Raw genomic sequence first — 24166 nt, 5'->3', positions numbered from 1 at the left:
AATCGTCAATGTATGAATTCCTTGGTCCTTGACCCAGGGGTAAGGAGGCAGAAGGAAGGGCTAAAGGCTCAAGAAATCAAGTATTGCTTCAAGAAGACTGATCATTCTCCCCTTATGCCAACAAGGTATAATGGAACCAATATCCCCAAGACCTTGTTCCTAAGCAGAGGCCCATTTTCCATGACACCTATCCAGACAGACTTTACCCTCAGTACAGTACAGAAGCAGGGACAGTCCCTGAAGAGAGCAGAGGACAGGGAGGTGACTTCACTATAGAGCTACTATGGGTGACATCTTCCTCTTGAACCTCTGGGAGAAACAAGCCAGTGACCTTCACAAATAAGCACATGAGAATGTAAAGAAGAGAGACGAAGGGCAGACTTCAGGGAGCATCCAAGTCCAGCAAGTGAGTGTACACACACACACACACACACACGTACATATGCATATACACATCACACACATGTACACTAATTGGACACTTGCAGCTCTGGCCTGTTTCAAAGAAACAAAATCTTCATGAACTGACAGAACCGTGGACCCTAGCTCTGCCTCTGGGGACTGTTGCTGCTACTGTCAACCCCTGAGGAGTGTTAGCTGATCCCTGCAGTCATAATCCATGGGCTACAGGTTCCCTCTTCTCAGATACCAGGAGCACATGAGCTGGCTGCCCCCATGGGCTTCTCCCTACAGAACAAAGTAGAGCTCCACATCCCTCTCCAGCAGAGTCCAGAGCTCTATGGCACTGAAACAAAAACCACGATGCCAGGAAGAAATGCCATCGGGCGATGCTGATCTCATCCATGTATACATCAGAGCTGTGTTCCAGGTGGGGGTAACAGGACCCTGAATATGCTTTGCCAGTTCTCTGAAGCTGGCTGAATGGACCCCCAAGTACCCAGGATTTCATCACTCACCTTCCCCACGAGCTTGCCTTTTCGGTTCATACACAGGTAGAACTCTGTCTCCTTGCCCTTGATCCGGACTTGACTCCCGAAGGTATCTGTCTCCACTAGGAGCTGGGCTTCGAAAGGCAGAAGGAGAATAAAAGAAGCTTTTTAACCAGCGGCAATGGTATAGTCTAAAGACACAGCAATATCTCCCTGACCTTACCCCTGGTCCCTCACTTCCCCAATGACAAGCATGGAGGAAGATTCTGGTAGGTTCCATAAAAATACCCTGATTCTGGGATGAGGGAGGGAAACTGCCCCCACTGCCCCCATGCTCCAGTCTGAGAGGAATTCTGTCTGTGGCCCTTCACCCTCATACACCCCTCATACACCTCCCTGCCCCTCAACTCCACTCCCCGAAGCGGAACCAACAGTCACACAGAATACCCAGAGAAGTAACCAAGGGAACGAACAAACACACACAGACAGACAGACAGACACACACACACACACACAGACACACACACATACAGACACACACACACAGACACACACACACAGACACACACAGACACACACACACACACACACAGACACACACACACAGACACACACACATACAGACACACACACAGACAGACACACACACAGATACACACAGACACACACAGACACACACAGACACACACACACACACACACACACACACACACAGCCTTTGGGACCTCATGCTGTTTCCTTCAAAAGTTAGGTCACATGTCCTTTTCCCCAAGGGCAAACATCTGGCCTCCCTACTAAGGCAGTTTTGGCACCTTTGACCTGGCCACTTGACACAGGAAGACATGAAGGTGAAGGTGCCAAACCCTGGGAAAGAGTCCACGTTCAGAATCTCCCTCCCCATGACTGAGGCCATCAGAGATGGGTAAGTAACTTTCAAGAGCACAGAGGTCTGATGGGGACTAGAATCTCCCCGCCCCCAGGACCGGAACCCATCCTGGCCTCAGTGTCAGAATGTCAGAATGGAGGTGCCCACACTGCTCCCCTAAGCCCCTGGCGGACAGAGGCATCAGTGACCTTCCCTCTAGCCAGCCCACATGTCCTGCTGTAGTATTCAGTGTGACTTGGGGTGAGGTCTCACTCTCCGGGTCTTGAACCACCATGACCCATTTTCCATTCCCACTCCCCTCCCCCATGGCTGTTTTCTTTGGCTGTGACCTTTCACTCCCAGCACCAGCCCCTCCCTTGGCTACAAAAGTTTCACTTCGGTGACAAGGGACTTGCTTCTCCATAATCATAGCCCCAAATTCCTGAGTAGAGTATCGATGGAGCCACAAAGAGTGTACCTCGGTGCCCCTAAAATACACTAGGTATGATTTTAATAAAAAGCATTTACAAATATAGGCCCTGGAGCCCCGCTGTGAAAATTGAAACCACCTGGAACTTGGGATTTCTATAATTAATCTAGCCCTCCTTTGACACCACTTCTAATTAAAATATGATTCCCACCTTAAAAAAAGAATTTACATAAAATTTAAAGACCTAACAAGAATTTTGTAATTCTGGGAGCAAGGTGGGGCACGTTCTTCTTTCCACCTCCCCCACTCCCAGTAAACACTGAGTTACGCACATGAACAAGGCCGTGATGTACCCTACTTACCCTCATTCAAACCCCTTGTCCTTTCTTTATTCACTTAGCTCCCAGAGGGAAAGTCACAGTTGCTCCCAGACTGCTCTACCATCTCCTGGCAAATCTCATGCCTCCCATAGTGAGAATGTTCTAGAAGCTTCAATGTATATGGTATGCATAAATATGGACTTGACTCCCAGGCTCTACTTGACTTCTGTGTGGCTTTGGGCCACAGGGTCTTCACCAGTGAACTGGGGAGAATTATCCTGACCCCCTCAATAGAGCCTGGGAGGCCCTGTAGCATGAAAGTGCCCATCCTAGGGGGAAACTCAGTAATCTTCATTTTAAGTTTCCTAAAAGCTACAAAGTTGAACCTTTCCTGGAAGAAAAGTGCACCGAGGGGCCGAGCCCACATGTTCACATGAGAAAGGGAGGGAGCCTGCTTCCCGAGGCCCCACCCCTGCTCAGAACCTACTCAACCTTCTTGGGGCAGGCAACCCACACCAGACAGGGCATCTGAGAATGCCCGTAGGTCTGTTGCCATCCCACACTATATGACTTAAACCCTGAGCAGATCACCCCACCCCTCTCTGAGCCTCAGTTTTCTCCCTGGTGCAAGGGGGTGGAGTTCAGCCCCATTCTGTTTCTTTCTGGAACCCAGGAGTCAAGCCTAGGAGAAAAGCAGACTCTACTGAAACCAGGGAAACTGTCATTAATGGAAAGGCGCAGGACATCATTCTCTTATCTGCCCCCAAGTATGTCCTCTATGGACAAGATTGGCTTCCATAGGCTACAGTTAAAGCTCCCCCCACATCCACATAGAGTAAGGGGTCCTTGTCCTCATTTCCCAGGGTAAGCAAGTGAGGTGCCCAGCAACAGCCCAGCAGGAGGACTAACTGCAGGGCTGGCTGGCTCTCAAAGCCACTCCTAACATTGCCCCACCTCTCAGCAGCAGGGACCCTGGCCATCTCCCCCATCCCACCACATCCCCAGGGTGGGTGTGAACATCCAAAGGGCCTGGGGCAGAGAGACTAGGGCTGCAGTTCAACTCCACCCTCCACAGGCCAGTCCACCCCCATCCAGCCTAGGCAGGGTGTGAGTCTAGCCACTAGCAGTCTGTTCTTCCTACCCACCCTGACCACAGCGTGCAGCAGAGTGACCTAGACTCCACTCAGAGAATGACATAATGAGGCAGGAGCCAGGCCAGAATTATGTAAAGTCTTTGGGGAGTGATAGGCCAGCAGCATCAGCAGCAGGAGAGAAAGAGGAACAGACACTCCACCCAAGCTAGGTTTGCTGCATAGCCTTCCTGATCCTCCTCATCCCCCACCAGCTTCTGAGAGCCAAGCTCCGAAGATGCTGCTCTCAGGAGCAGAAGCCTCATCTTGGCTCAGTTCCATTGGCAGAGCCTGCAGCTGGCCTGGGGGAATGACACAACCTTGCCATCCCTCCTCCACCAGTCACCTCCCTCTGCCACTCTTGCCCTCACCAGTCTTCCCTCCACACATCAGCTGGAAGCGTCCTGTTAAAACACTGATGAGGCCGAGAAGGTGCAGAACCTGCCATGCAGAGTGAGAACCTGAGTTTGGATCCCAACAACCCATGTAAGAGCTGGGCATAGTGGCGAACATCTGCAACCCCAAAGAAGATTCACAAAGCTCAGCAAACAGACAGTCTGGCCAACAGTGATCTCCAGGTTCAGTAAGAGTGTTTCTCAAAGGGCGGTGGTGGTGGTTTGATCCCAGCACTCAGGAGGCAGAGGCAGGTTGATCTCTGTGAGTTCAAGGTCAACATGGTCCTAATGAGTTCTAGGACAGCCAGAGCTACACAGAAAAACCCTATCTTGAAAACTAACAGTAATAATAATAATAGAGACTGTTTCTCAAAATTAAAGATAGCAATTGGGGGAAGACATATATGACATGGATCTCTGACTACACACACACACACACACACACACACACACACACACACACACACACACACACACACACGTCTCTTCCCTGTTGAAAAACTTCCCAGGATTCCCAAGCAACTTAGAGAAAATCCTAACTCGTCACTGGGACCCACATCATCTGCCCCTGCTGATCCTCTTTCCCAAGCACTTTGGCTCCTTTGCTATCTCTCTGACACACCTAGTTCCTGCTGCAGGCCCTTTGTACTTGCTATCCTTCTACCTGGAAGTTGCTTTGCCCAAACCTTCCTTGTTGAATGTCATCACCCCAGGTGGCCAAACATCATCTCCTTAGAGATGCTGTAATTTGAATAAGAATGGATCCATAGGCTCCTATATTTGAATGATTAGTCTTCAGAGAGTAGCACTGTCTGAAAGGATTAGAAGGATTGAGAGGTGTGGCCTTGTTGGAGTAGGTGTGGCCTTGTTGGAGGAAGTGTGCCACTGGGGGTGGGCTTTGAGGTTTCAAAAGTCCATTCCAGGCCCAGTCTCTCTCTGTGTCTCTCTGCTTCTGTCTCTCTCCCCCATTCCCCACCCCCACCTTCAGATCAGGATATAGCTCTCAATTACTTCTCCAGAGCTATGCCTGCCATGCTGATCATAAGCAAGCCTTCAGTTAAATGATTCATTTTATAAGAGTTGCCTTGGCCATCACCAAGTAGAACAGTTACTAAGACAGACGACACCTTCCCTGACTGTACTGTCTGGTATTAGCACCACCTTCCCCAGCACAGAACATGACAATTCCCATGCCACATTGCAGCGCTCTATTTCTTTTTATTTTTTTTTTTCTGTGCATTGTTATTGTGTCTATGTGAGAGTGTTAGATCCCTTGGAACTACAGCAACAGACAATTGTGAGTTGCCATGCGGGTGCTGGGCACTGAACCCAGGTCCTCTGGAAGAACAGCAAGTACTCTTAACTGCTGAGCCTTCTTTCTAGTCCATTACTCCAGCACTCTAAAACTGTTTATTGATACTGTTTCAATGTTAAATGTTCCCCCATGGCCCATGTGTGGGAGGCTTAGTTGCCTGCTTAAAACATTACTAGGCCCTTTCAGATGTTAGGTCCAGGCGAGGATGTTAGGTAACATGCTGCTTCCTGCCTCTCTTTCTGCTGTCTCTTTTTCTGCTTCCTAGCCATCATGAGACTAGCCTCCTCTTCCATACACTCAAGCTATAGCGTTCCAACCTGCCACAGGCGGCAGAACAAATGACTAGCCAATCTCGGACTAAGCCTCCAAACCTGAACGCGAAGTAAACCTTTCTTCTTTTTAACTTGACCACCTCAGATATTTTGTTCTAATAATAGCAAGTTAACACACTTTGCCACCTTTTCCACTCTGTATCCTTTCTTACTAGCTGGTAAGCCACCTTAAAGACGGGACAGCTGTCCTTATCCCCCTGCTTTTTTTGTAGCACCCAGCTCAGGCCTGGCTCATAGTAAATGACCACTTACTACATTACAGCCTTGTGACGTAGGCAATGACTAACATGATTCAAGAGCTAAAGGAAGATTCAGGATGGTGAGGCGACATGTTTCAGACCATAGAGTTGGTGATGACGAGTTTAATCAGCTTCTGATTCAGTGTCCTTCATCACTCTACTCCCTCCTGCTGTGACATCTTACACTGTCCATGCCTTGTTGGAACTGTAGACTCCTGCCCACACATCCCCAGCCGTGGTGACAGAGAAAAATCCCTTGCTGTGTGACAAAGAAAGTAAATGTGTCAGGAATAGGTGACGCTGTGCCTCCTCGGCTTCAGCCCCTCTAGGAAAAGACAGTCACTCACACCACACCCTGTCAGGCTCGTGATGTTCTGGGCCATGGTCACTACCTCATTTAACCCTTGCAACCACCCCATGGCATCATCACTGCTGTCATTGCCCATCTCACAGGCAAAGGAACTGGATTCCAGCAGTTTGCACAAAGGTGCTAAATCAAACCCAGGCAGCCCGGCTCCAAAGTCTTGGTCTTAACATGCCCATTCCACTTTCTGCTTTCCCCGCCCATCCCTTTGCCCAGGTGAATGAGACTTGGCTGGGGCAGTCGGAATCCTCTCTCTAGCTTTGCTTTACTGGGACAGAATTCAGGGGTGACTCCTTCCTTTCCCAGGAATACCCGGGTCACCTTGAAGAGGACACTGAAGTCAACATGGGGAGATGGGGAAGCCCATGGGAGCACTCAGGGCTAGACTCAGGCCATAGACAGAAAAGGAAAAGGACTCCCCAAAACCCTCTAAGAAGGAGGGGCAAAGGGCTGAAGAAAGTTCCTTCTATGAAGCTTCCTGTTGCACTTTTTCCCTCTGCTTCTCTGATATGCCTGGAGAATAAACATGGCACCAGACTAGGAAGCTTAGGCAGGAAGATCATAAGTTCAAGGCCTGCCTGGAGAGAGAGAGAGAGAGAGAGAGAGAGAGAGAGAGAGAGAGAGAGAGAGAGAGAACAATAGTCAATACCTGAACACAGACTGCAACTCCAGAGCTTGCTGTGACAGGAAGGGGTTGAACCTGAGCTACACGGGCAAAGTTGAACAAACAGTGTGGACCTCAAATGGCAGAAAGGGTCCTGATGGATGGACTGACACTGTAGTGACCCTGAGCTGGCTTTCCCAAAAGCAATTCAGGGCCTCCACTTTTAGTCGGGTTTAAAGGGTGGGAAATGGTAAGGGACACAGAGGCAATGGACTCAGAGAGATTTGAGGAGACTGCTTCAGTGAAAGACAATCCTGAGAACTAAGGCACGATGGGTTAGATCTCCTTGTACCTAGGAAAATCCCCCAGGACCAATTCATGCCTACACACACACACACACACACACACACACACACTGGGGAGAGGCTGGGGACAGCCACATGCAGAGGTGCGTGAGGAACCAGCTGACACATTCCTACATTACAGAGCTGTTGGCCTCTCCAGACAATATCCTCACATGAAGAAATGTCCTTGCCACCAAAAATACCAAGAGGTCCCCAGTCACCTCTCCCTTTCCTCTGAAGGTGGGCTAGGTGAAAAGAAGCAGAGGGGTGGGGTTATTTTCTGGAGACATTACCCTGTTGTTGTTACACACGCATGTTCAGGTGCCCAGGGTTCCCCTTCTCTACAAGTTCCTGAGGAGGTTTGCAGGCCACATAGACTCACCAGAAAGGTAAAAGGGAAGAAAAAGGTCAATAAGATTGATTGGAAACTATATTGGATCCTGGCTATAGTGCTAACAGTCCTTTCAACATGGGGTCCACACGGCACTGCTCCCTGGGGATGGAGGCAGGGCCAGAGGATGGGAGGCTTAAGCTGAGATGCAAAGACCCCATGTCAAATGAGAAGGCTTGTAGGGGAAGTCTGGCCTGTCCATTTTTGTATTCTCAAGGCAAAAACAGCTAGGAAGAAGGAAGGAAGTCTTGCCCGGACACTGGGCCAGGTGCCTCCTAAGTGTAGAAGAAGCTCCTGCCCTGATGTCCTGGGGTGACTACCTTGTCCCCAGTCTTCGGTGTACACTAGAGGTGTCCCTGCACTTGGGCAATCCTGATCACCCCTCTGTGGCTGCCTCTGAGTCCTGGGGATGGGGCAGGGCACAGTCCCAGAAGCACAGCATCTCCTGAGAGACAGAGTAGGGAAGTACCTTACAGGATGCCAGGCCATAAGAGAAAAGTATACTAGTAGGAAGACAGAGATGGGGACCCGGATGAGAGGCCTGAGGAGTGAGAGGGTGGGTCTCAGGGATGTGTGGGTGGAGAGCATCCTAGGCCTTTGGATGAAATGTGCTTGGCCTAACCAAGGTACCATGCCTGGTATAGCACAGTACACAAGATGATACCGTCTGAGATTGTGGGAGCATGGGGATGTCTCATAAGCAGAACCATCCCAGGCCTCTGGCTGATCCAAGGACTTGGGTTATAAGTGACACGAATCTTTGAGCAGTAGGGTGGCATTTTTAGACTGGTGGACAGAAAATGGACCATGGGGTCAGACTCAGAGACTAGGGGCCTATAGGAACAGAGGCCTTGCAGCCTCAGCCATGGCTGGTCCAAAAGAACCTTGCTCATTGCTCAGACCACCTTCCAGAAAGTACTAGAATGAAGAAAGAAGCAGCAAGATCAGAGGGTCCACAGACCAGGGGTCCTGCACCGAGCACAGAGGCCAGGCCTTGGATGACAGGCAGACCGGAAGCTGAGGATTCCAGGTGATCATTTGACATCCACTGTACTTCTGGTTCAGTAGACAACACAAAGCTCTGAATCCAAGTGGGTATCACAAGACTCTGGTGGCTGGACCCAGCCCTGAGAAGACATAGCAGGTTCTGATGTGCCCTGCATCCCACTGCCCCTCCCCCAGCAAGGCAGCTCCTGATGTAGGGAGGCAGCCCATCCTCCTGCCCTTCGTGGTCACATAAATCACCCTCCCAATAATATTTGTATTGATCATCTAGATTGGAAGCCTCAGTGCGCTCCATTGTCTCACTTCCTCTCCCAGGGCTCACAGATGGGGTCTCCCAGCCTCATCTGCGTTTCTAATGGGACATTCAAATGGAACAGCGGCAGCCCACAGGCCCCATGCTGCCCTGGGTGTTGGGGGGCAGGGGGAGTTGGAAGATGATGTAAACATGTTTCTTGAGAGAGAGGATGAAGGCCAAGAAGAGCAGCAAGCCAGGCCAGTTCTAGAATGAAAGCAGGCTTCCATCAACACCACCTGGGTGCTGGTCAGAGTGGCAGCAACTCAGACCACACCCCAACCCACGGATCAGCCAGGACATCTTAACTAGACCTCTCCCTCTGAGAGCCATGAGCATGTTAATGGCACTGTACAGATGAGAACCAGGGGCAGAGAAGGCAAAGTGCTAGGTGTAGGTCACAGAGTGGCCCAGTTGAGGCAGAGAATGTCAAAAGGCCAGCAGCCTCTGCAGAGTGTATGGGCCACTTTGGGCTCCTCTCCCTCCCCAGCCTCTGCCTCCCTTCCCAGGGTGTGGACAGATGGCTCAACCAGAATCTGACCCCCTCCCACTTGTACTCTCCAGCCTGGAGGGGCCAGAGTGAGCTCCCGGGACACCCCAGGAGGGCACCTCCTCCCGCCTGGCCAGCCAGCTGCCCCTTCCCTGGCAGCACTGGGCAAAGGATCCCAGGGAAAACTACCACCTGGGTCTGCCCACCACCTGGGTCTGCCATGCATGGCCCAGCATCTGGGGGTGCCTCCCATAAGAGCGACAGGGTCCGAACCCTGCAAGGAGGAAGGCTGTGGTCAGATCAAGGAAGGACAGCCATGAGGAGGGAGGGACAGAGATGGGCCAAAACAAAGAGGGGAAAGGGCAAGAAACAGGAAGGGGAGAAAAGGAGAGGAGGCATAAAGAATAACTGTGCAGGAAGCAGAGGAGGCAGCTGGCCTGGAGGTGCTGGGGCCCAGGACCTAGCCCATGCTGCCTGGCCCGGCCCAGCCCCCAGTGTGCTGCAGCTGCCTCACTCAGGGTCCTACCATGAGGTCAGTCCTGCCCTGGGGCTGTGGGAAAATAAATGGTGTCCAAGATAAAAGGTCCAAGAAATTATTCGTCTTGTTGTCATGTCCTGATGGCAACGGGCAGGGCCGATAGGGCACCATCCCAGAAAGGCAAAGCTGGCAGGCTCTGCACACATGCAGGGCCCTGCCCCCAGCCACTACCTCTAGAACCTGGGCCCCTGGAGGCAGAAGGCTGGGGATGGGTGCATCCCAGAGATGGGCAAGGACCAGGAGGTCTCCTGGGCCCTTCCTGTCTGGCAACTTTAAAGAGGCTGTTCGGGGGTTTTTTGTTTTTGTTTTTCTTTTGTTTTGTTGCCCCTCACCCCCATCCCCACCCCCAAGACAGGGTTTCTCTGTGTAGCTCTCTGGCTGTTCTGGAACTCGCTCTGTAGACCAGGGTGGCCTGGAACTTGGAGATCCACCTGCCTCTGCCTCCCAAGTGTTGGCACATTAAAGGCATGCACCATTGCCTCCTGGGCCGGTCTAGTGATTTTAAATAAAATGTCTGCATGTTTAGTGTTTGCCCAGAATCTATCTTGGCAGAATCCTCTCCAAAGTCCTGAGGTGATAGAGTTTTGTCTGCTCTGTTCACTGCCCAGGGCTTTCATGGGCTGGAGGCTTAGGAGGAGAAAAAAATCAGTGTCGCTCTTCTGACTTCTACAAAGAGGAAGGCTGTAAATGTCCTTCAGCACCACCACCCCCAGGAGAACTGAAATGTTCCAGGACCAAGAGAAGGCCACAGGGTCCATGGCCCAAGTTGTTGTGAATACTCATGTCTTGTAGGAGTACAAGATCAAGCTTAAACACACATGTACGTTTGCATACACACAGACGTACACTTCCATAAGCATTCATGAAGATAACTCCCATGGCCACTAAAGCATCCAGAGAGCCATGACCACAGACTTCCATCCTTCCAAGTAGCTGAACCTGGGTTGGAGGGAGCTGTAGTGCAGAAAACAGCCACAGACAATTGTGCACCCACACACACACACACACAACCACCACGTAAGGAGACACATTTTACGTGAAATCAATGAGCTTCTGAAGGACTCACTAGTGCCTGAGAAACTGAGGCACAGAAGGGCTAGCACTAGGTTCAAGACCAAGCACCCAGCATGATACAGAGCTGGGATTTGAATGGGGTCTCTCCAAGGCTGAGGCGAGTGTGTGCAAGGGGTATGGGTAGGGTCTGGCACATACCATACTTGTCCCCGTCCTCGCCACGGGCACTGATCCTACGGCCCAAGACTTGAATGTGCTTTCCACTGGTCCTGCTGTAGAGCTGGTACAAGCGCAGCTGCTTCCGACTCACATCATCGCGAGCCCGCGTCTGGTTCTCCACATGGATACGGAAGTCCACGTTCTCCTCGGCTGCCAACACCTATGCAAGGGAAGGAAAAAATGGTTAGCCAGCCATGTCTCTTCTCTACACCACCTCTCTGGCCAGGCCCCATTTCACAGACAAGACAACTGAGGCAGCTGGGAAACAATAAAGCTGAGGATCAGGCCTGGGTATATAGATCTTCCCACAGGCTGGCACATGGTGCCTTCTGTGTCCTTGGCATGCAGGTTACTCTGTCTCAGATCCCCTTTTTTAGTACAGAGGCCCCTGTCCCAATGGCATCTGGGACTGTGAGGAGTGCCTGAGCAGCTAGGAAGAGAACTAACGTCCACAGGGCTTTGGGGAGAAGTCGGAGAGACACATGGCAGGGAAGAGATAGGATGAGCAATCTCAAGTACTGGACACTGGGCCAGAGGCCAGCATGCCTCCTCCCCTGGATCTCCACAGGGACCCCTCCCACTCACTCCGTGGTACAGGCCCCTACTTGTAGGATCTTCTGATTTATATCCCCCATGGTAATTCTGTGGCCCTCTTGCCATTTAGTTGTCATGTGCCACAGCCTCCAGGAAGCCTTCTTAGGTTGCACCCACACTCACTGCTCCCATCCCTCTTTAAGAACACAGCCCTCCCTCACCTGAACAGTATACACCATCTCCTCCTCAGCCTAGACCAGATTTGCCCTAATAACCCATCCTCCACCTACCAAAGCCCTCCCATAGAATCCTCCCTGCCCACACTCCTCAGGGCTTCCTCACACTCAGAGGCCCTTACTGGGGCTTCAGGACCCAGCTGGCAGCCCTTGATGCTTCGCCTCCTCTTCTCCTCCAGTTACTGCCATGCCAACCATAGCACCTTAGCTTTAAAGTCTTTGGGACCTTTCTCATACTTAGAACACACTGGCCTCAGGCCCTTTGCACATACTCTCATTTCCGCTCTCAGGCTTTCTCAGTTCTCTGCACTCATTTCTCTCAGGTCTCTGCCCAGATGTCACCTCAAACAGGCCTCTGTGGATTGCCCTAACCCTGCCATTCTCCATGCCTCCACTCTGCTATGAGATTCTTTCTAGCACACGTGACTCAACATACCATTGACTTACTCACCTTTTGTCATCTTCTCTGACTACCCTGGTGGCACTATAAAAGCCAAAATTCTCTCTCTCTTCTGTGCTACTGGCCCTGCAGCCCCAGGTCAGATACCCAAGCACTTGTTTAACAAATAAGTAAGTGAATGAATGGATGAACAGGTAAAGTCCTGTTATGCCATTAAGAATTAAGTTATATTCACCTGTACCTGCTAGTTAGATGCATGGCCCATCCAATCTTATAAATGAGAACAAGTCCTGAAGCATGGGTTAGAACTATGACAATTTGTCCTGCCTGCAAGATGTGCTTCAGGTTAGAACTATGGGTTGGTTCTGTGGACCACCCCACTCTAGACTGGCACACGGCTAGCACACAAAAACCCATTTCCAGAAAAGCATTGCTCACCCAATCATTGCTAGAGTCCTCTGGACCCTGGCAACCCAAGCATAAAGTCAGCCTTGCCTATGAGACTCTCTCAACTCCGTTTCTTCACGATGAAATGATGAAGACAGTACCCACCTTGGGGGGTTGCTATGAAGACCGAATGCAAAAGGCAACACGGCAGTTACTTCCACATCTGAGCAAACACCAGAACTTTTGACTAGACTCCAAGTCTAAGCAGAAATGGAGGTTCACAAATGTCCATTCTGTAACCACTGTGTACCTCCCTCCATTTCCACCAACCATGACAGCCAATCCACAGTACCAGGCACTGCCTCTCCTCCCACCCTGACGCCCAGGGAGGCCCACACCTGGAGGGCATTTTTTGGGAAGACCCCACACTCGGGGCCATTGACCTTTCTGGAATGATTCCTGGAGTTGGCTTAGTCATGTCCCCTCCCCCGAAAGTAGGCACAATGTCCCTGCCCTCCAACGCCCCTCCTTTCACAGAAGACCCTATCGACTAGAGGTCAGCTAGTCTCCTCACCCCCGGCTCCCAAGGGCTGCTTTCCTACCCCAGAAGCAGCCCTTCTATTAATGATTTTCTTCCTGGCCTGCTGGACAGAAGCAGCAGAGTGACCCAGGGTCAGTAGGGTCTATTGGGCGGCCCTGCACGAGGATGTGGGGGCACAATCCATCTTGCCTAGCTTCCACTACTTAAGCATACCCTGACCAGTCAATCCCTAGGGAAGTATCGGCCAGCCTCTGTCGGAAATTGGGCCCCCTCTCCTGGAAAGGTTAGATACCCTAGAGTTCTATCAAAACCTCTGGTGGGCTCAGGGCACCAGCCCCTTCCACCTGCCATTAGAAGCTCACTTTAGAGATCCCTCAACACTACCTCACAGGGCAGGTTCTGGACACGCTATTGTCCCAGAGTTTGGATAGCAAGACTCATCCCCAGGTACCAGCTTTTCCCCAGGAAGCAATCAGCAGTGCTTGCCAAATGACTTGCCAAGAATAAAGAACACCTGGAGGCCAGCAGGAAGCCCTGCCCTTCCCATCCAGATGAGTAAAGTGTCCAGCAGAGGAAGGTTAAGGGATGCCACGCTATGGGGGCTCACATTGCTTTGCTCCAGGCATCGTGCTAAGAAGCCCCTGGATTACCAGAGAGCTAGGGAGAACCCATCTGCCAAGTTGGACCTTGAGGCCACCTCTCAAGAACCATAGGGTTTCGTATGGGTACACAAAATTCTGGGCTCTGCTGCCAGAGCCATACAATGCAATCTTGCCTTGGGAGGCTCACTGCCTTGCTCTGTAGCTGAGTGAGCTGCAGCTCTCTTGGCTATGGTGCCTAAGGGTCTGCCTGGCTGACACTCCTCCAGGGACACAATGACCAGAGGAGTTGAAAAACTTCTGGATGAGCAAAAAGCCACGACACACACAGAAAGCAGGAATACCTAATACATGTGGGCCCATCTCCCTCAGTGCCACACTCACAGGTGGCCCCTAGTCAAAGCGGGCCCTCCATAGGTGGCCTCCCATGGGTGACTGATATTGTCATTGCAGCCTAACACTCCAAGTACGCCCAATCTGGCCCTTCCACTTTCCTAAACATTTGCTCCCCAGTCCAGACTCTACACATGAGCAACAAGGGCCCTACAGGCTCAGACCTCATTCCGACTGATCCTGGGCAGTCCCAAAGCCTCTGCCTAGGAATGCCAACAGGGTGCTCAGTAGACAGAGCCCACACACCTCAGCTTGCATGCTGTCTTCATCTAGAGTGCTCTCAGTTCAGGGAAGGGTGCTCCCTCCTTCAGAAACCTTCCAGGCCCCAACTTCCCAAGCACAATAGCCAGCCCCTGTCTGTGCTGCAAGCCTACTGCCCTCATCCTGGTGATATCTGCCCTCATCCTGGTGATAATCTGATCAATACGAAATAAAGTTCTGCCAGCTTCCAGAGGCCAACCAAGGTGTCCTGTCCCACAGGGACACCTGCCACACCATGCACCTGTGCTTCCTTGAAGGCCCCTGACACTGAGAAGCATGTTTGGGAGCATCCTCATTCGTCTCAGACCATATCACTACCATCTCCCAAAGACCTCCATCAAGATCCAGGTCACCCACAGGAAAATCTGACACCAGGATAATAAGTAGTACCATTCCACCTGGAGGTTACCTGCTCCAACCATAATAGCTGACTCACTTGAACTTTTTACCCTTGTCTGAAAAATGGGAATTATGTATAACATTTACCTTGGAAGAAAATTACATTGGTAACTATAACAGCAGCCATTACAGTATTTTTTAAGTCTTGCTTTCTAAACAGCCATGGGATTTTTGATCTTTGTGTGTGCGCTTGTATATGTGTGCATATTTGGAGGGGGTGGCATATGCTGAAGTGCATGTGTGAAAGTCAGAGGACATGTCAGTCCTTGTCTCTTACCTTGTTTGAGACAGGATCTCTACTGGCTACACTAGGCCATCTGGCCCATGAACTTCGGAGGTCCTCCTGATGTCACCTTCTATCTTGCCTTAGGAGAGCTGAGATTATAGGCATGAACTGCCATGCCCAACTTTTTGTGCATTCTGGAGATTCGAACTCAGGTCCTCACATTCACACAGAAAGCACTTTACTCACTGAGCCACTCTCCAGCTCAGCCGCCATGTTTTTTAAAGACCCGCTGTGGGTGGCTTTATCCTACACAATGACCAGAGTGATGTCATAAGCCAGAATGGTTATCATCTCCATGTTAAAGTTAGGGATAGTGAGGAGCAGGGGAGGTCACATCATTGGTCCTAAGTCACAGAATTCGTGAGGAGAGGACTCAAGATTCAGTTTCCCCTGCATCTAGAGTTCAAAGCAGCCACTTCATCACACCTACTATCATTTCCCCTTGTTCTCACCACCTCCTTCCCATCAATGTCCCTTCACCCTTGGTTTCAACTACACCTGGTCAACTAAGAACCAAAAATATTAAATGGAAAATTCCAGACACGAACAATTATTCTAAGTTCAGTGTTGTTATGAGTAGTATGATAAAATTCCACACCATTCTCTGTCCATCGTATCCATGCTGCATCTGCTATGTAGATGTGAGGAATTTGTAGCCATCTAGGCTCTCAGGTTTACTGACTCAGCATCTCAGTGCTTGTTCATGGGATAGTCATCTCTAGAAGATCTGAACATGTACAGCTGCACTCTGGGACAAGAGCCGGATCAGAACCTATGGCATAGCTTGAGAGGTGGGGGACAGGGATACCATCCAGGGAGGAGCTAGAAACTTGAATTCCCCTGTGCAAGAGGGAAATGCAGTCCCACTGATCTGTCCCAGCCACTCAGATTCTTTTTGTTTGTTTGTTTTGTTATTTTTTTTTCAAGATGGGTTTCTCTATGTAGCCCTGACTGTCCTGGAACTCACTCTGTAGAGCAGGCTGGCCTCAAATTCACAAAGATCCACCTGCCTCTGCCTCCCGAGGGCTGGGATTAAAGGCATGTGCCACCATCCTCAGATTCTTGAGACCGAATGCCATCTGTGTTCATCTCCAGGCATCCTGCCCAGGAGGGAAGGGTCTCCCTGGCCCCAAGGAGGACACCCTCAGGCAGCAGCAGAGGCCAGGGCTTTTAGAGCTCTTTCAAATTCTAGGTTCAAAGCCAAGACTTCAGGCCTTCTAAAGTAAAGTCAGCTGCCTTGTCCACTTCAAAAAGTTTCCCCAAGGGCAGCCTGGACTGCAGGCTCTGAATTCCCAGGCATATACTAAGCACTGCCAGGGACCATCATCTCACTCCTCAGGAACTTGAGCAGGGGTATCCTACCCCTGTATTCCCAGTGATACGGGGAGGTAAGGAGAAAACAAGGGACTTGCCAAGGTGCACAGGACACAGCACAGCCGAGATCTGACTACATTTAGTGCTGAACCATTAGCTTTCTCCAACTGGCACTGTTCCATCAAAAGGGGACTAAACTGTCCCCTCTCAGCCCCTTTGATGTTCCATCCTCCCAACAGCCCAAGCTTATGCTCTCTCCCATCATGCTTTCCACACCCACTGCAGCCTGGACAGAAAGTGGCTGCAAAGGTCCTTTCCCCACCCCCAGCCTGTCCATTAAGCTCCCAGGGCTATCAATGTATTGATTGGCAGGGCCAAGCCATCAGCATGGGTGGGGCATAGCAGAATGGGGGCTGGGCCCAAAGTCCAGCCTCCTTCTCCCCATACATCAGCCTTCTCCATACAGATCGTCAATATGGGCAGGTAGTCAATCCTGGAGCTAGCCTGGATAGGAAGAGGACTTGTGTGGACTGAGCTCTTTTCCCTCCTCCCTCTCCCTGCCAGCATCTCAATATCACTCCATCTCTCTGAAGTCATGGGCAGGGGTAGTCATCCTGCCAAGCTCTTTTTCTGATGCTCAGTGCCCATGAGGGTGTCTTCTAGCAACCCATTCCTGAGCGGGCGCTCCAGCAACCACAAAGGGTTTACATCACACTGAACACCCAATGCTGACCCTACTTCCAGGTAGCCTGCCCCAAGTGCCTCAGTGATCTTACACACACATGCATAAGCCCACACACATGCTCCTGTATGTTTACAGTACACTCTTCATCTGGTCAACTGCTCTGGCTCAGGTCTGGTTTTAGGGTACAAGCCCTATTCTCCAACAGCATCTCTCAGTTTCTGTTACATGTGGCCTGGGACACGTATGAATCCGCTAGGGGCCCAGCATCCAGCAAAGGAGCACAGGGACTCAGTCCAGGTCCAGGCCCCTAAGCCCCTCTGCTCACTGCACTGAGAGGGTCCAGTCAGCACCTAGAGCCTGAAACAGGGGTCTGTCATCCCCTGGGTTTCTAGGAATCCCTCCCCTGGGTTTCTAGGACTAAATATAGCCGGTTGAGTGCCCAAGACAGGGTGTGACCAGTGCACTGAGTTCAGACCCCAGGCTCTTTCCTGTCGCTGAAAAGAATGCAGTTGGTCAAAGAAAGTGGCGAAGTACCATGGGATTCCAAGGCAGAAGGCGGAGGAGAGGTGAAGCAACTCAAAGTGCCCGTGGGCCCCTCATATAGTACACTAAGGAAAAGTCGAAGCCTTGAAGACCAAATCCCTTGGGGGCCAGGAATACAGAAGGTGTCCCAAAAGAGCTCATCAGTTGTTTGTTAGTAAAGAATATTATCATATAGGAGTGTCTACTGCATACCTGGCTCAAGATATGGCCGTCATTATTCCTGTCAATGATCCTGGGGAATGTCTGAGAATCCTCTTGTGGTCGTTTTGACTTTGTGAAACAGGTTCTCACTCTATGCCCCAGGCTGACTCAACATCCTGCCTCAGTCTCCCCAGTGTTGACTTACAGGTGAATGCTACTGTGCAAAGCCTTGGGAATAATATAATTAATCCCTGTTTATAAGTGACAAGGAAGCAGTGACTCCAAGAGGTTCAAGGTCTTGCTCAAAACCCTGCAACCTGAATGGTAGAACAACATGCAGACCTAAGTTCAAACCCCTGCTACCAACAGACTGACCTGCTGTCACTCATCCAAGGAACGTTTCTTTCCTCGCTTTCTCTAGCATGTGGCAGCACACGGTGTTCCTAGGACACAGCTTATAATTAGCCAGGCAATTACAACCGCTCAGTTATTGCTTGAGTGTTGACCACTCTCTGTATAATAGCTCATTTAGTTCTCACTAACTCTAAGGAGGTATTTCATATTAACCTACTTTACAGAGATAGGGGAAACAGGAGCAGGTGGTTGAAGACCACAGTTCATGGGCTGAAGACTCTCTGATGCCAGTGCCTGGGCACAGGGCCCTAGAAGATCTCAGTGCCCAGCTCCTACACAGCTGGATAAACCAAGTAGAGCAAAGGTCCAGGGTGGACCAAGCCAAGACAGAGACTGATCATTCAACTTTGGAGTCTTTGTTCTGTGGCCCTCAGCTGACCAATGCACAGTACCACTGGACCCACTGTCAACATGGCAACATTTTATATGTCGCTTAGATGTCAGAGCATAAGAACTAGCAGCCAGCCAGCCCACAGCCTAAGGATCCCCTTACCCACCAATGCTCCAGAATATATTCCCACACTCATGTCCATGGTGTGGCAGCAGATCTAAACACATCCTAAGGCAAGGTGCCTCTCCTCTTGCCTTGGCCTTTGGGGAGAAATGTCAGTATGCCCTTTCCTCTGGTGATCCTGCCACAAGTCCTTGTTAGCAAGAAGTAATGCCAACCCAAGTCAAGAGCACAGGAAACACACAGGTTCATCAGAGCAGCCCTTGTTCACCACACACACACACACACACACACACACACACACACCAGGAGGGAGCAGTGCTTTCTATACATGAATACATGACAGGCAACAAGGGCCAGAATCCATCTAGGACCAGGGACACAGCAGCCAGGCCTAGAACTGTTATCTATTCCCCTTAGAAGATAAACACTATGTTATTGGGGCTTTTGCTTCCCTTTTATGTGTGACCAAAGTCAGGTTACTACTGTGTACTGAGGGTCTTGTTCTTCATCTACAGCATTCCCCAGGAAATCCCAAGCTGATGGTGAGCTGGATAGTGTAAGACAATACCAGACACCACTGAACACAGTGGGTTGGAGCTGTTGTCACGTGTGGGCCAGTGCTCTCGTAACTTTTCTGCTATAGGACCATGTCAGAACCACAGTGCTGTCCCCGTGCGGGGAGGAGGCTACACCAGTGATTCTGACAGGCTGCCCCAGGCCACCGACCCTGGCTGTGCCAACCACAAGAAATTTTTAAAACCCACCTCCTTATCTCAAAGCAAGTGGGTGACCTTCCCTGGCTGCAGGAATGCTGGCACAGTGCCCCACCCCTCCCTTCTTTCTGCCCTGGGAAGGAGGCACCCACATCTAGCTCTAAGGCTCTCAAAGATCAGCACTTTCCCAGGAGAGTGGAGCCTCCTGACAGAGACAGAGAGGCAGCTGTCCTCTGCTAGAGTCACCTATCCTCACAAGACTCTAAATAGGACTTCCCACTAAGGACTCCCAGCATGCCTGCCTCTTGGGACTCTTTCTCCTCCTAGTAAACTGCAGTATTCCTTCTAGAAGAGATAGAAATAATACAAGATCTTAAATCCAGATTCTTGGCTTGTAGCCACAGTCCTGAACAAATCCCTTCGTAGCTGGTTCTCTAGCCGGCTTTCTCCCCCTGTAAGGCAGGAATGTGACTCCATCCTACCTGTCTTCCTGGTAGGAAGCTGGGAGGATGAAAACAGCTTCCTCACATGAGATGCCTTTTACGCCTAGGCAAGTCACTTCCCAGAAAGTGGAAGAGATGTCACCATGCTGGAGCATCTTGCAGTGTCCCCCTCTAGAATGGAAGAATCTTGAGACCAGGGACTGTCTAGGTCTCCATCCCAGGGCCCACAAGAAGCAGGCTGAATGTTGAATAGAAACTCAACTGAATGGACCAATGAATGACGCTGCTTTAAGGAATTAAAAAGAGCCATTCAACAGGACAGCTACCTTTCCATCTTCCTCTTGACCCAAATGACACTGCCCCTAGCCTCTCGAACCTGGCCAGCCTAAAGAAAGCTCTAAGCCTCAATGAGGAGGCTAGGTGTGGGTGGTCAGGCCAACCAGGGGTATGACTGGAACTCCAAACTCCAACACCTCCTGGTGTGGCAGGAAGCACACTGTGGGAAGAACAAGGGGCTAGCAGGAGGAACAAGAGGCTAGAGGAACCTCCCACACTGGCCTGCCTTATGCTAGCTTGTATAAGGAAGGCAAGGGCCTAGTGGAGCCTGGCGGCAGGAAGAATGTTAGGCAGGTGCCGGCAGAGCTTCGTGAAAAGCTGGGCCGGTGTCATTGTCAGAGCTCAGTCAAGTGCAGAAAAGCAATTTACTGGTCACGCTGCCTGCTCCCCGCGGAAATTTTTAAAATTCTTCTGATTTTAGCTATCTGCGGTGTCCTGAGTCGTGTGGAGAAAGGATGAAGGGGTTTTATTAAATTCCCAGCTTCCCACTTCCCAGGGTGGCCAGTGGGTGAAGGCGGGGCTCACCACACTGGTGATGGGCGGAGGACAGTATCTGGTATTGAGTATGTTCATGGAAACCTGACTTGGGGGGGGGGGAATCCATTTGAGGCCTGGTGACTGAGCGCTGGGAGGAGAGGAGGCCCCCAGAAATTCCATTGCTAAAACTGTACCAACTCTCTAAAATAGTAAGGATGGAAGTGCACTGGTTTTCCAATTGACCACTGTGCCCTCCTGAGTGGGTAAATAATCAGCAATGTTTCCTCTGCCCCAATCACACAGCACTTCAACTTAAGAGCCATCTTTCACAAATGATAAAACTAAAACCCCTACAGAACCACAGACAGGGCTCAATGAAGCTGGAGTTCGGCAGAGATCACCTATTGCCAAGCCCTTGGATGCTTTCCTCACTTAGGAAGGCCTTCTGGTCTGCTCCCACCAAAGGCATTCTACTGCTGATGCCCCTCTGCACCCAGGCCGATGCCTGCTTTCATAGCATCAGTCAAAATTGTATATGCAAAGTTCCGACTTCAGACTCGTGGAGATCCACACATCTGAAGCCATCTTCATTTCTACCACTAAGGACCACTCCATCCCTGTCTCTGAACTCTAAAGTTACCATGAGCCTGCTAATCATTCCTCCTGGTATTTATTTACCTTTCAGACACACCAAATTTGCACACTATTTTCTGAGTGACCTTTAAGGACGCACCCAGCGGAACCAAGGATACAGACCAGGGTTTAAAAACACCATCCCTATGCAATTCAGAAGTGGAGAGGCTGCAGGGGACAAAGGGGCAAAGGAAGGGGGATGGAAAAGAGAGGGGGGATTCCCTCACCTGCATGGATCTTGCCTCTTGGCCTAACCCAAGCAGACCACCCAGCTCCTACTTAGAGATGCTGGCTCTAGTTCTGGCCCGGAGGTGGAGGTAGGAAGCAGAGTCCAGACTCCCTCCCTCACATTCCCATCAGAGAACACAAAGACCACCCAGCAGCCCCTCCTGGGCCCTACTTAAAGAAGAACGAAGAACAGCAAGCATGTGCAGGTTTGAGCAGCAAATCCAAAGGTTCCTTTCTGCCTCCACACCCATTTACTCAGCTCCTGCTCAGGCTCAGCCTAGCCAGACAAGCAGACCCCCTGGAGTGACCCTGGAACCTGCCCTCTGCTTGGGGACTCAGCTGCAGACAGACTAGCAGCCCATGCCTGGCACTGGCCTTTTTCTCTGACATCAACTGTTCCCCCCCCACCCTCTTCACCACACAGGGTCACATCTGCTTTGGCAAACAGCCAGCGTTAAGTTACTGACTCCAGTTGTATTGATTCAAGGAGTCACTGGGGATCCCAGCCTGGCCAACAGAAGGAAAGAGGCCATCAGTCTGTCCATCCATCTAGTCTCCCAGTCCGCAGTCTCAACTGGTTGCCCCGAGCTTCATGCCTGTCCCAAGGAACAATATTCTCCAAAGAGTTGAAAGAGAGGCAGGAGAGTCAATAGCAAACACTGATCAAGCAGCAGTTATACACACGCTTCCTGTACCAGAAAACTAAGAACCATCTCTGGCCCATGTATAGGGCTGTCTCCAGACATCTCCAGAACTCAGACGGTTCCCACCAAGCATCTTCCCATTAGCCCAGCAAGGGCACCTGCCTTTCACGGAGAGGGGGAGGGGACAGATAATCCTCTTTTGGCTTGTGTCCAGTTTATCCTGAGTCCCCCTCCCTTATAACTGTAAGTAGGTAGAGGGATTGGGCAGCTGGTGTTTCCTCTTCCCTTTGCCCCCCCACCCCACTACACACACCATGCTGAGGCAGCCCTGGTCTGGTTCTAATCGGGGCTGAAGTCGACTCCCTTACCCCCCCCCCCTTTCCTTCATTTCCACGGCTTTGGAAGCCAGAGCATTCCAACTGTCTGTGTGCCAAGACCTTCCCGAGTCTGAAAGCTGCTGAAGTAACAGATCAGATTTTAGCAAGTGCTTTCCAGGCTGAGCGCCAAGCCTTCTTCTGATTCACAGAGAGCGAACGGGGACCAGGCAGGGAACAAGCCCTGGGCTGCACCACCTTGGGCAAGGACATGTGGAGCGGAGCACAGCAGGATGGGGAGCAGTCTCTCTCTCTCTCTCTCTCTCTCTCTCTCTCTCTCTCTCTCTCTCTCTCTCTCTCTCTCTCTCTTTCTCTCTCTCCTCCCACCCACAGAGTAATTTACAACTAAAGCTCTCTCTGGACTCAAAATCCACTCAGCTGAAAACAACCTTTTTGTCTGCAAGCACATGCAGGCTGTAAAGGGACAGTTGGCAGAAAAACCCCTAGGTCCCTACCCATCGCCAGCTGCGGTCGGGGGTTGGAGTCCCGCGCATCCTTGGGCTCTGGGAAATCTACCACCCGCGGCCACGACAGCCTGCACTGGCTGGAGCCCCGTAGCAGCTCCTAGTCCTTGGCCCAACACTGCCAGCCAGCGCAGGACGCGCGCGAAGCCGCCCTTCCGCGCCCTGGGAACAGGTGCACTGGGCTTGTTGCCCAAGAGGGGTGGGGCACCGAGAGGGGGCGCGGTCCCGGGAAGGGGGGTCAGCCGGAACCTCTAGGAAGAGTACACACGGGGGAGGGGGGAGAAACCTCTCTGTCTGGAGACCACGTACCTGAACCTGGAAGCACAGCAGTAGAAAGTGTAAACACCTGCAGGAGAAAGAGGGAGAGGTGGTCAGTGGGACCCGGGGGAGGGGGTACGGATGGACACACAGACACGCAGGCAAAAAGTCATGCGAGCAGACGGCCAGACAGAGCGAGCCACACGCACAGGGACAGGCATCCAGGGTGGGCAGTTCCAGGCGGGCGCTTACAGGCAAGTGCAGGCGGAGGGCGCTGAATACATCGCGGGGCGGGGGGGAGGCGGCGGCTCCTAGCCCAGCCTGCACATGTCCGCTTCGCGGGGCCGGGACCGGGCGCCTCCGCCGCCGCCGCCGTCGCCGCCGCCGCTGCTGCTGCTCTCTCCTTGCCGGCTGCTGCTGCAGACTCTGCTGCTCCGGGGCGCTCCGCGGCGCGCCCTGCGGCATCAGCGCCCCGCGCGGCTCCTCCCGAGCGCTGCGCCCTCCGAGCCGGCGCGGGGGCTGCGGAGCGACCGCGGTGCGGGAGGCGCCCGGTCGGTGCAGGGAAGCTGGTCCGAGGCGGGCGAGAGGGCCGTCTGGGCGTTCGCTGGACGCGGGCTGCCGGCTCAGTCCAGGGGCAGCATGCGTGGCGGGAGCTGAGGCTGGGGCCCCGCGGCCGAGGCGCGAGGCTGGAGGAGCCGGCGGGGCCGGGGTCAGCGCTCCGAGGCTGGGACGCGCGGCTGCAGTGCGAACGCGTCACGGCCGCTCCGTCTGGGCGCCCGCCGGCTCATGTCTCCTCCTCCGTGTCTCTCAGGCCGTGCGCATCGCCGCCTCC

General features: G+C 51.8%; 1 protein-coding gene across 2 annotated transcripts in view; it reads right to left on the bottom strand.

Moving 5' to 3' along the window:
• Fgf18 (fibroblast growth factor 18) overlaps positions 1 to 23755 on the bottom strand; it is a 30612-nt gene extending 6857 nt beyond the window's left edge. The window contains exons 1-4 of one of the 2 annotated variants that reach the window (XM_051180980.1): positions 23587 to 23755; positions 23386 to 23422; positions 11157 to 11337; positions 918 to 1024 (exon numbers count right to left, since the gene is read on the bottom strand). In XM_051180980.1, coding sequence (XP_051036937.1) covers positions 918 to 1024; positions 11157 to 11337; positions 23386 to 23422; positions 23587 to 23618 — 357 coding nt within the window. In that variant the 5' untranslated portion in view covers positions 23619 to 23755. Of the gene's footprint in view, positions 1 to 917; positions 1025 to 11156; positions 11338 to 23067; positions 23122 to 23385; positions 23423 to 23586 lie in introns of those variants that run through there. The other variant, XM_051180981.1, reaches the window with a different exon arrangement.
• Positions 23756 to 24166: the final 411 nt, after the last annotated feature.

Source organism: Phodopus roborovskii, unplaced genomic scaffold (assembly GCF_943737965.1).
Source record: "Phodopus roborovskii unplaced genomic scaffold, PHOROB, whole genome shotgun sequence".
Classification (NCBI taxonomy): Eukaryota; Metazoa; Chordata; class Mammalia; order Rodentia; family Cricetidae; genus Phodopus; species Phodopus roborovskii.
The sequence above is the reverse complement of the archived record's forward strand: the minus strand, read 5'-3'. Positions and strand labels throughout refer to the sequence as shown.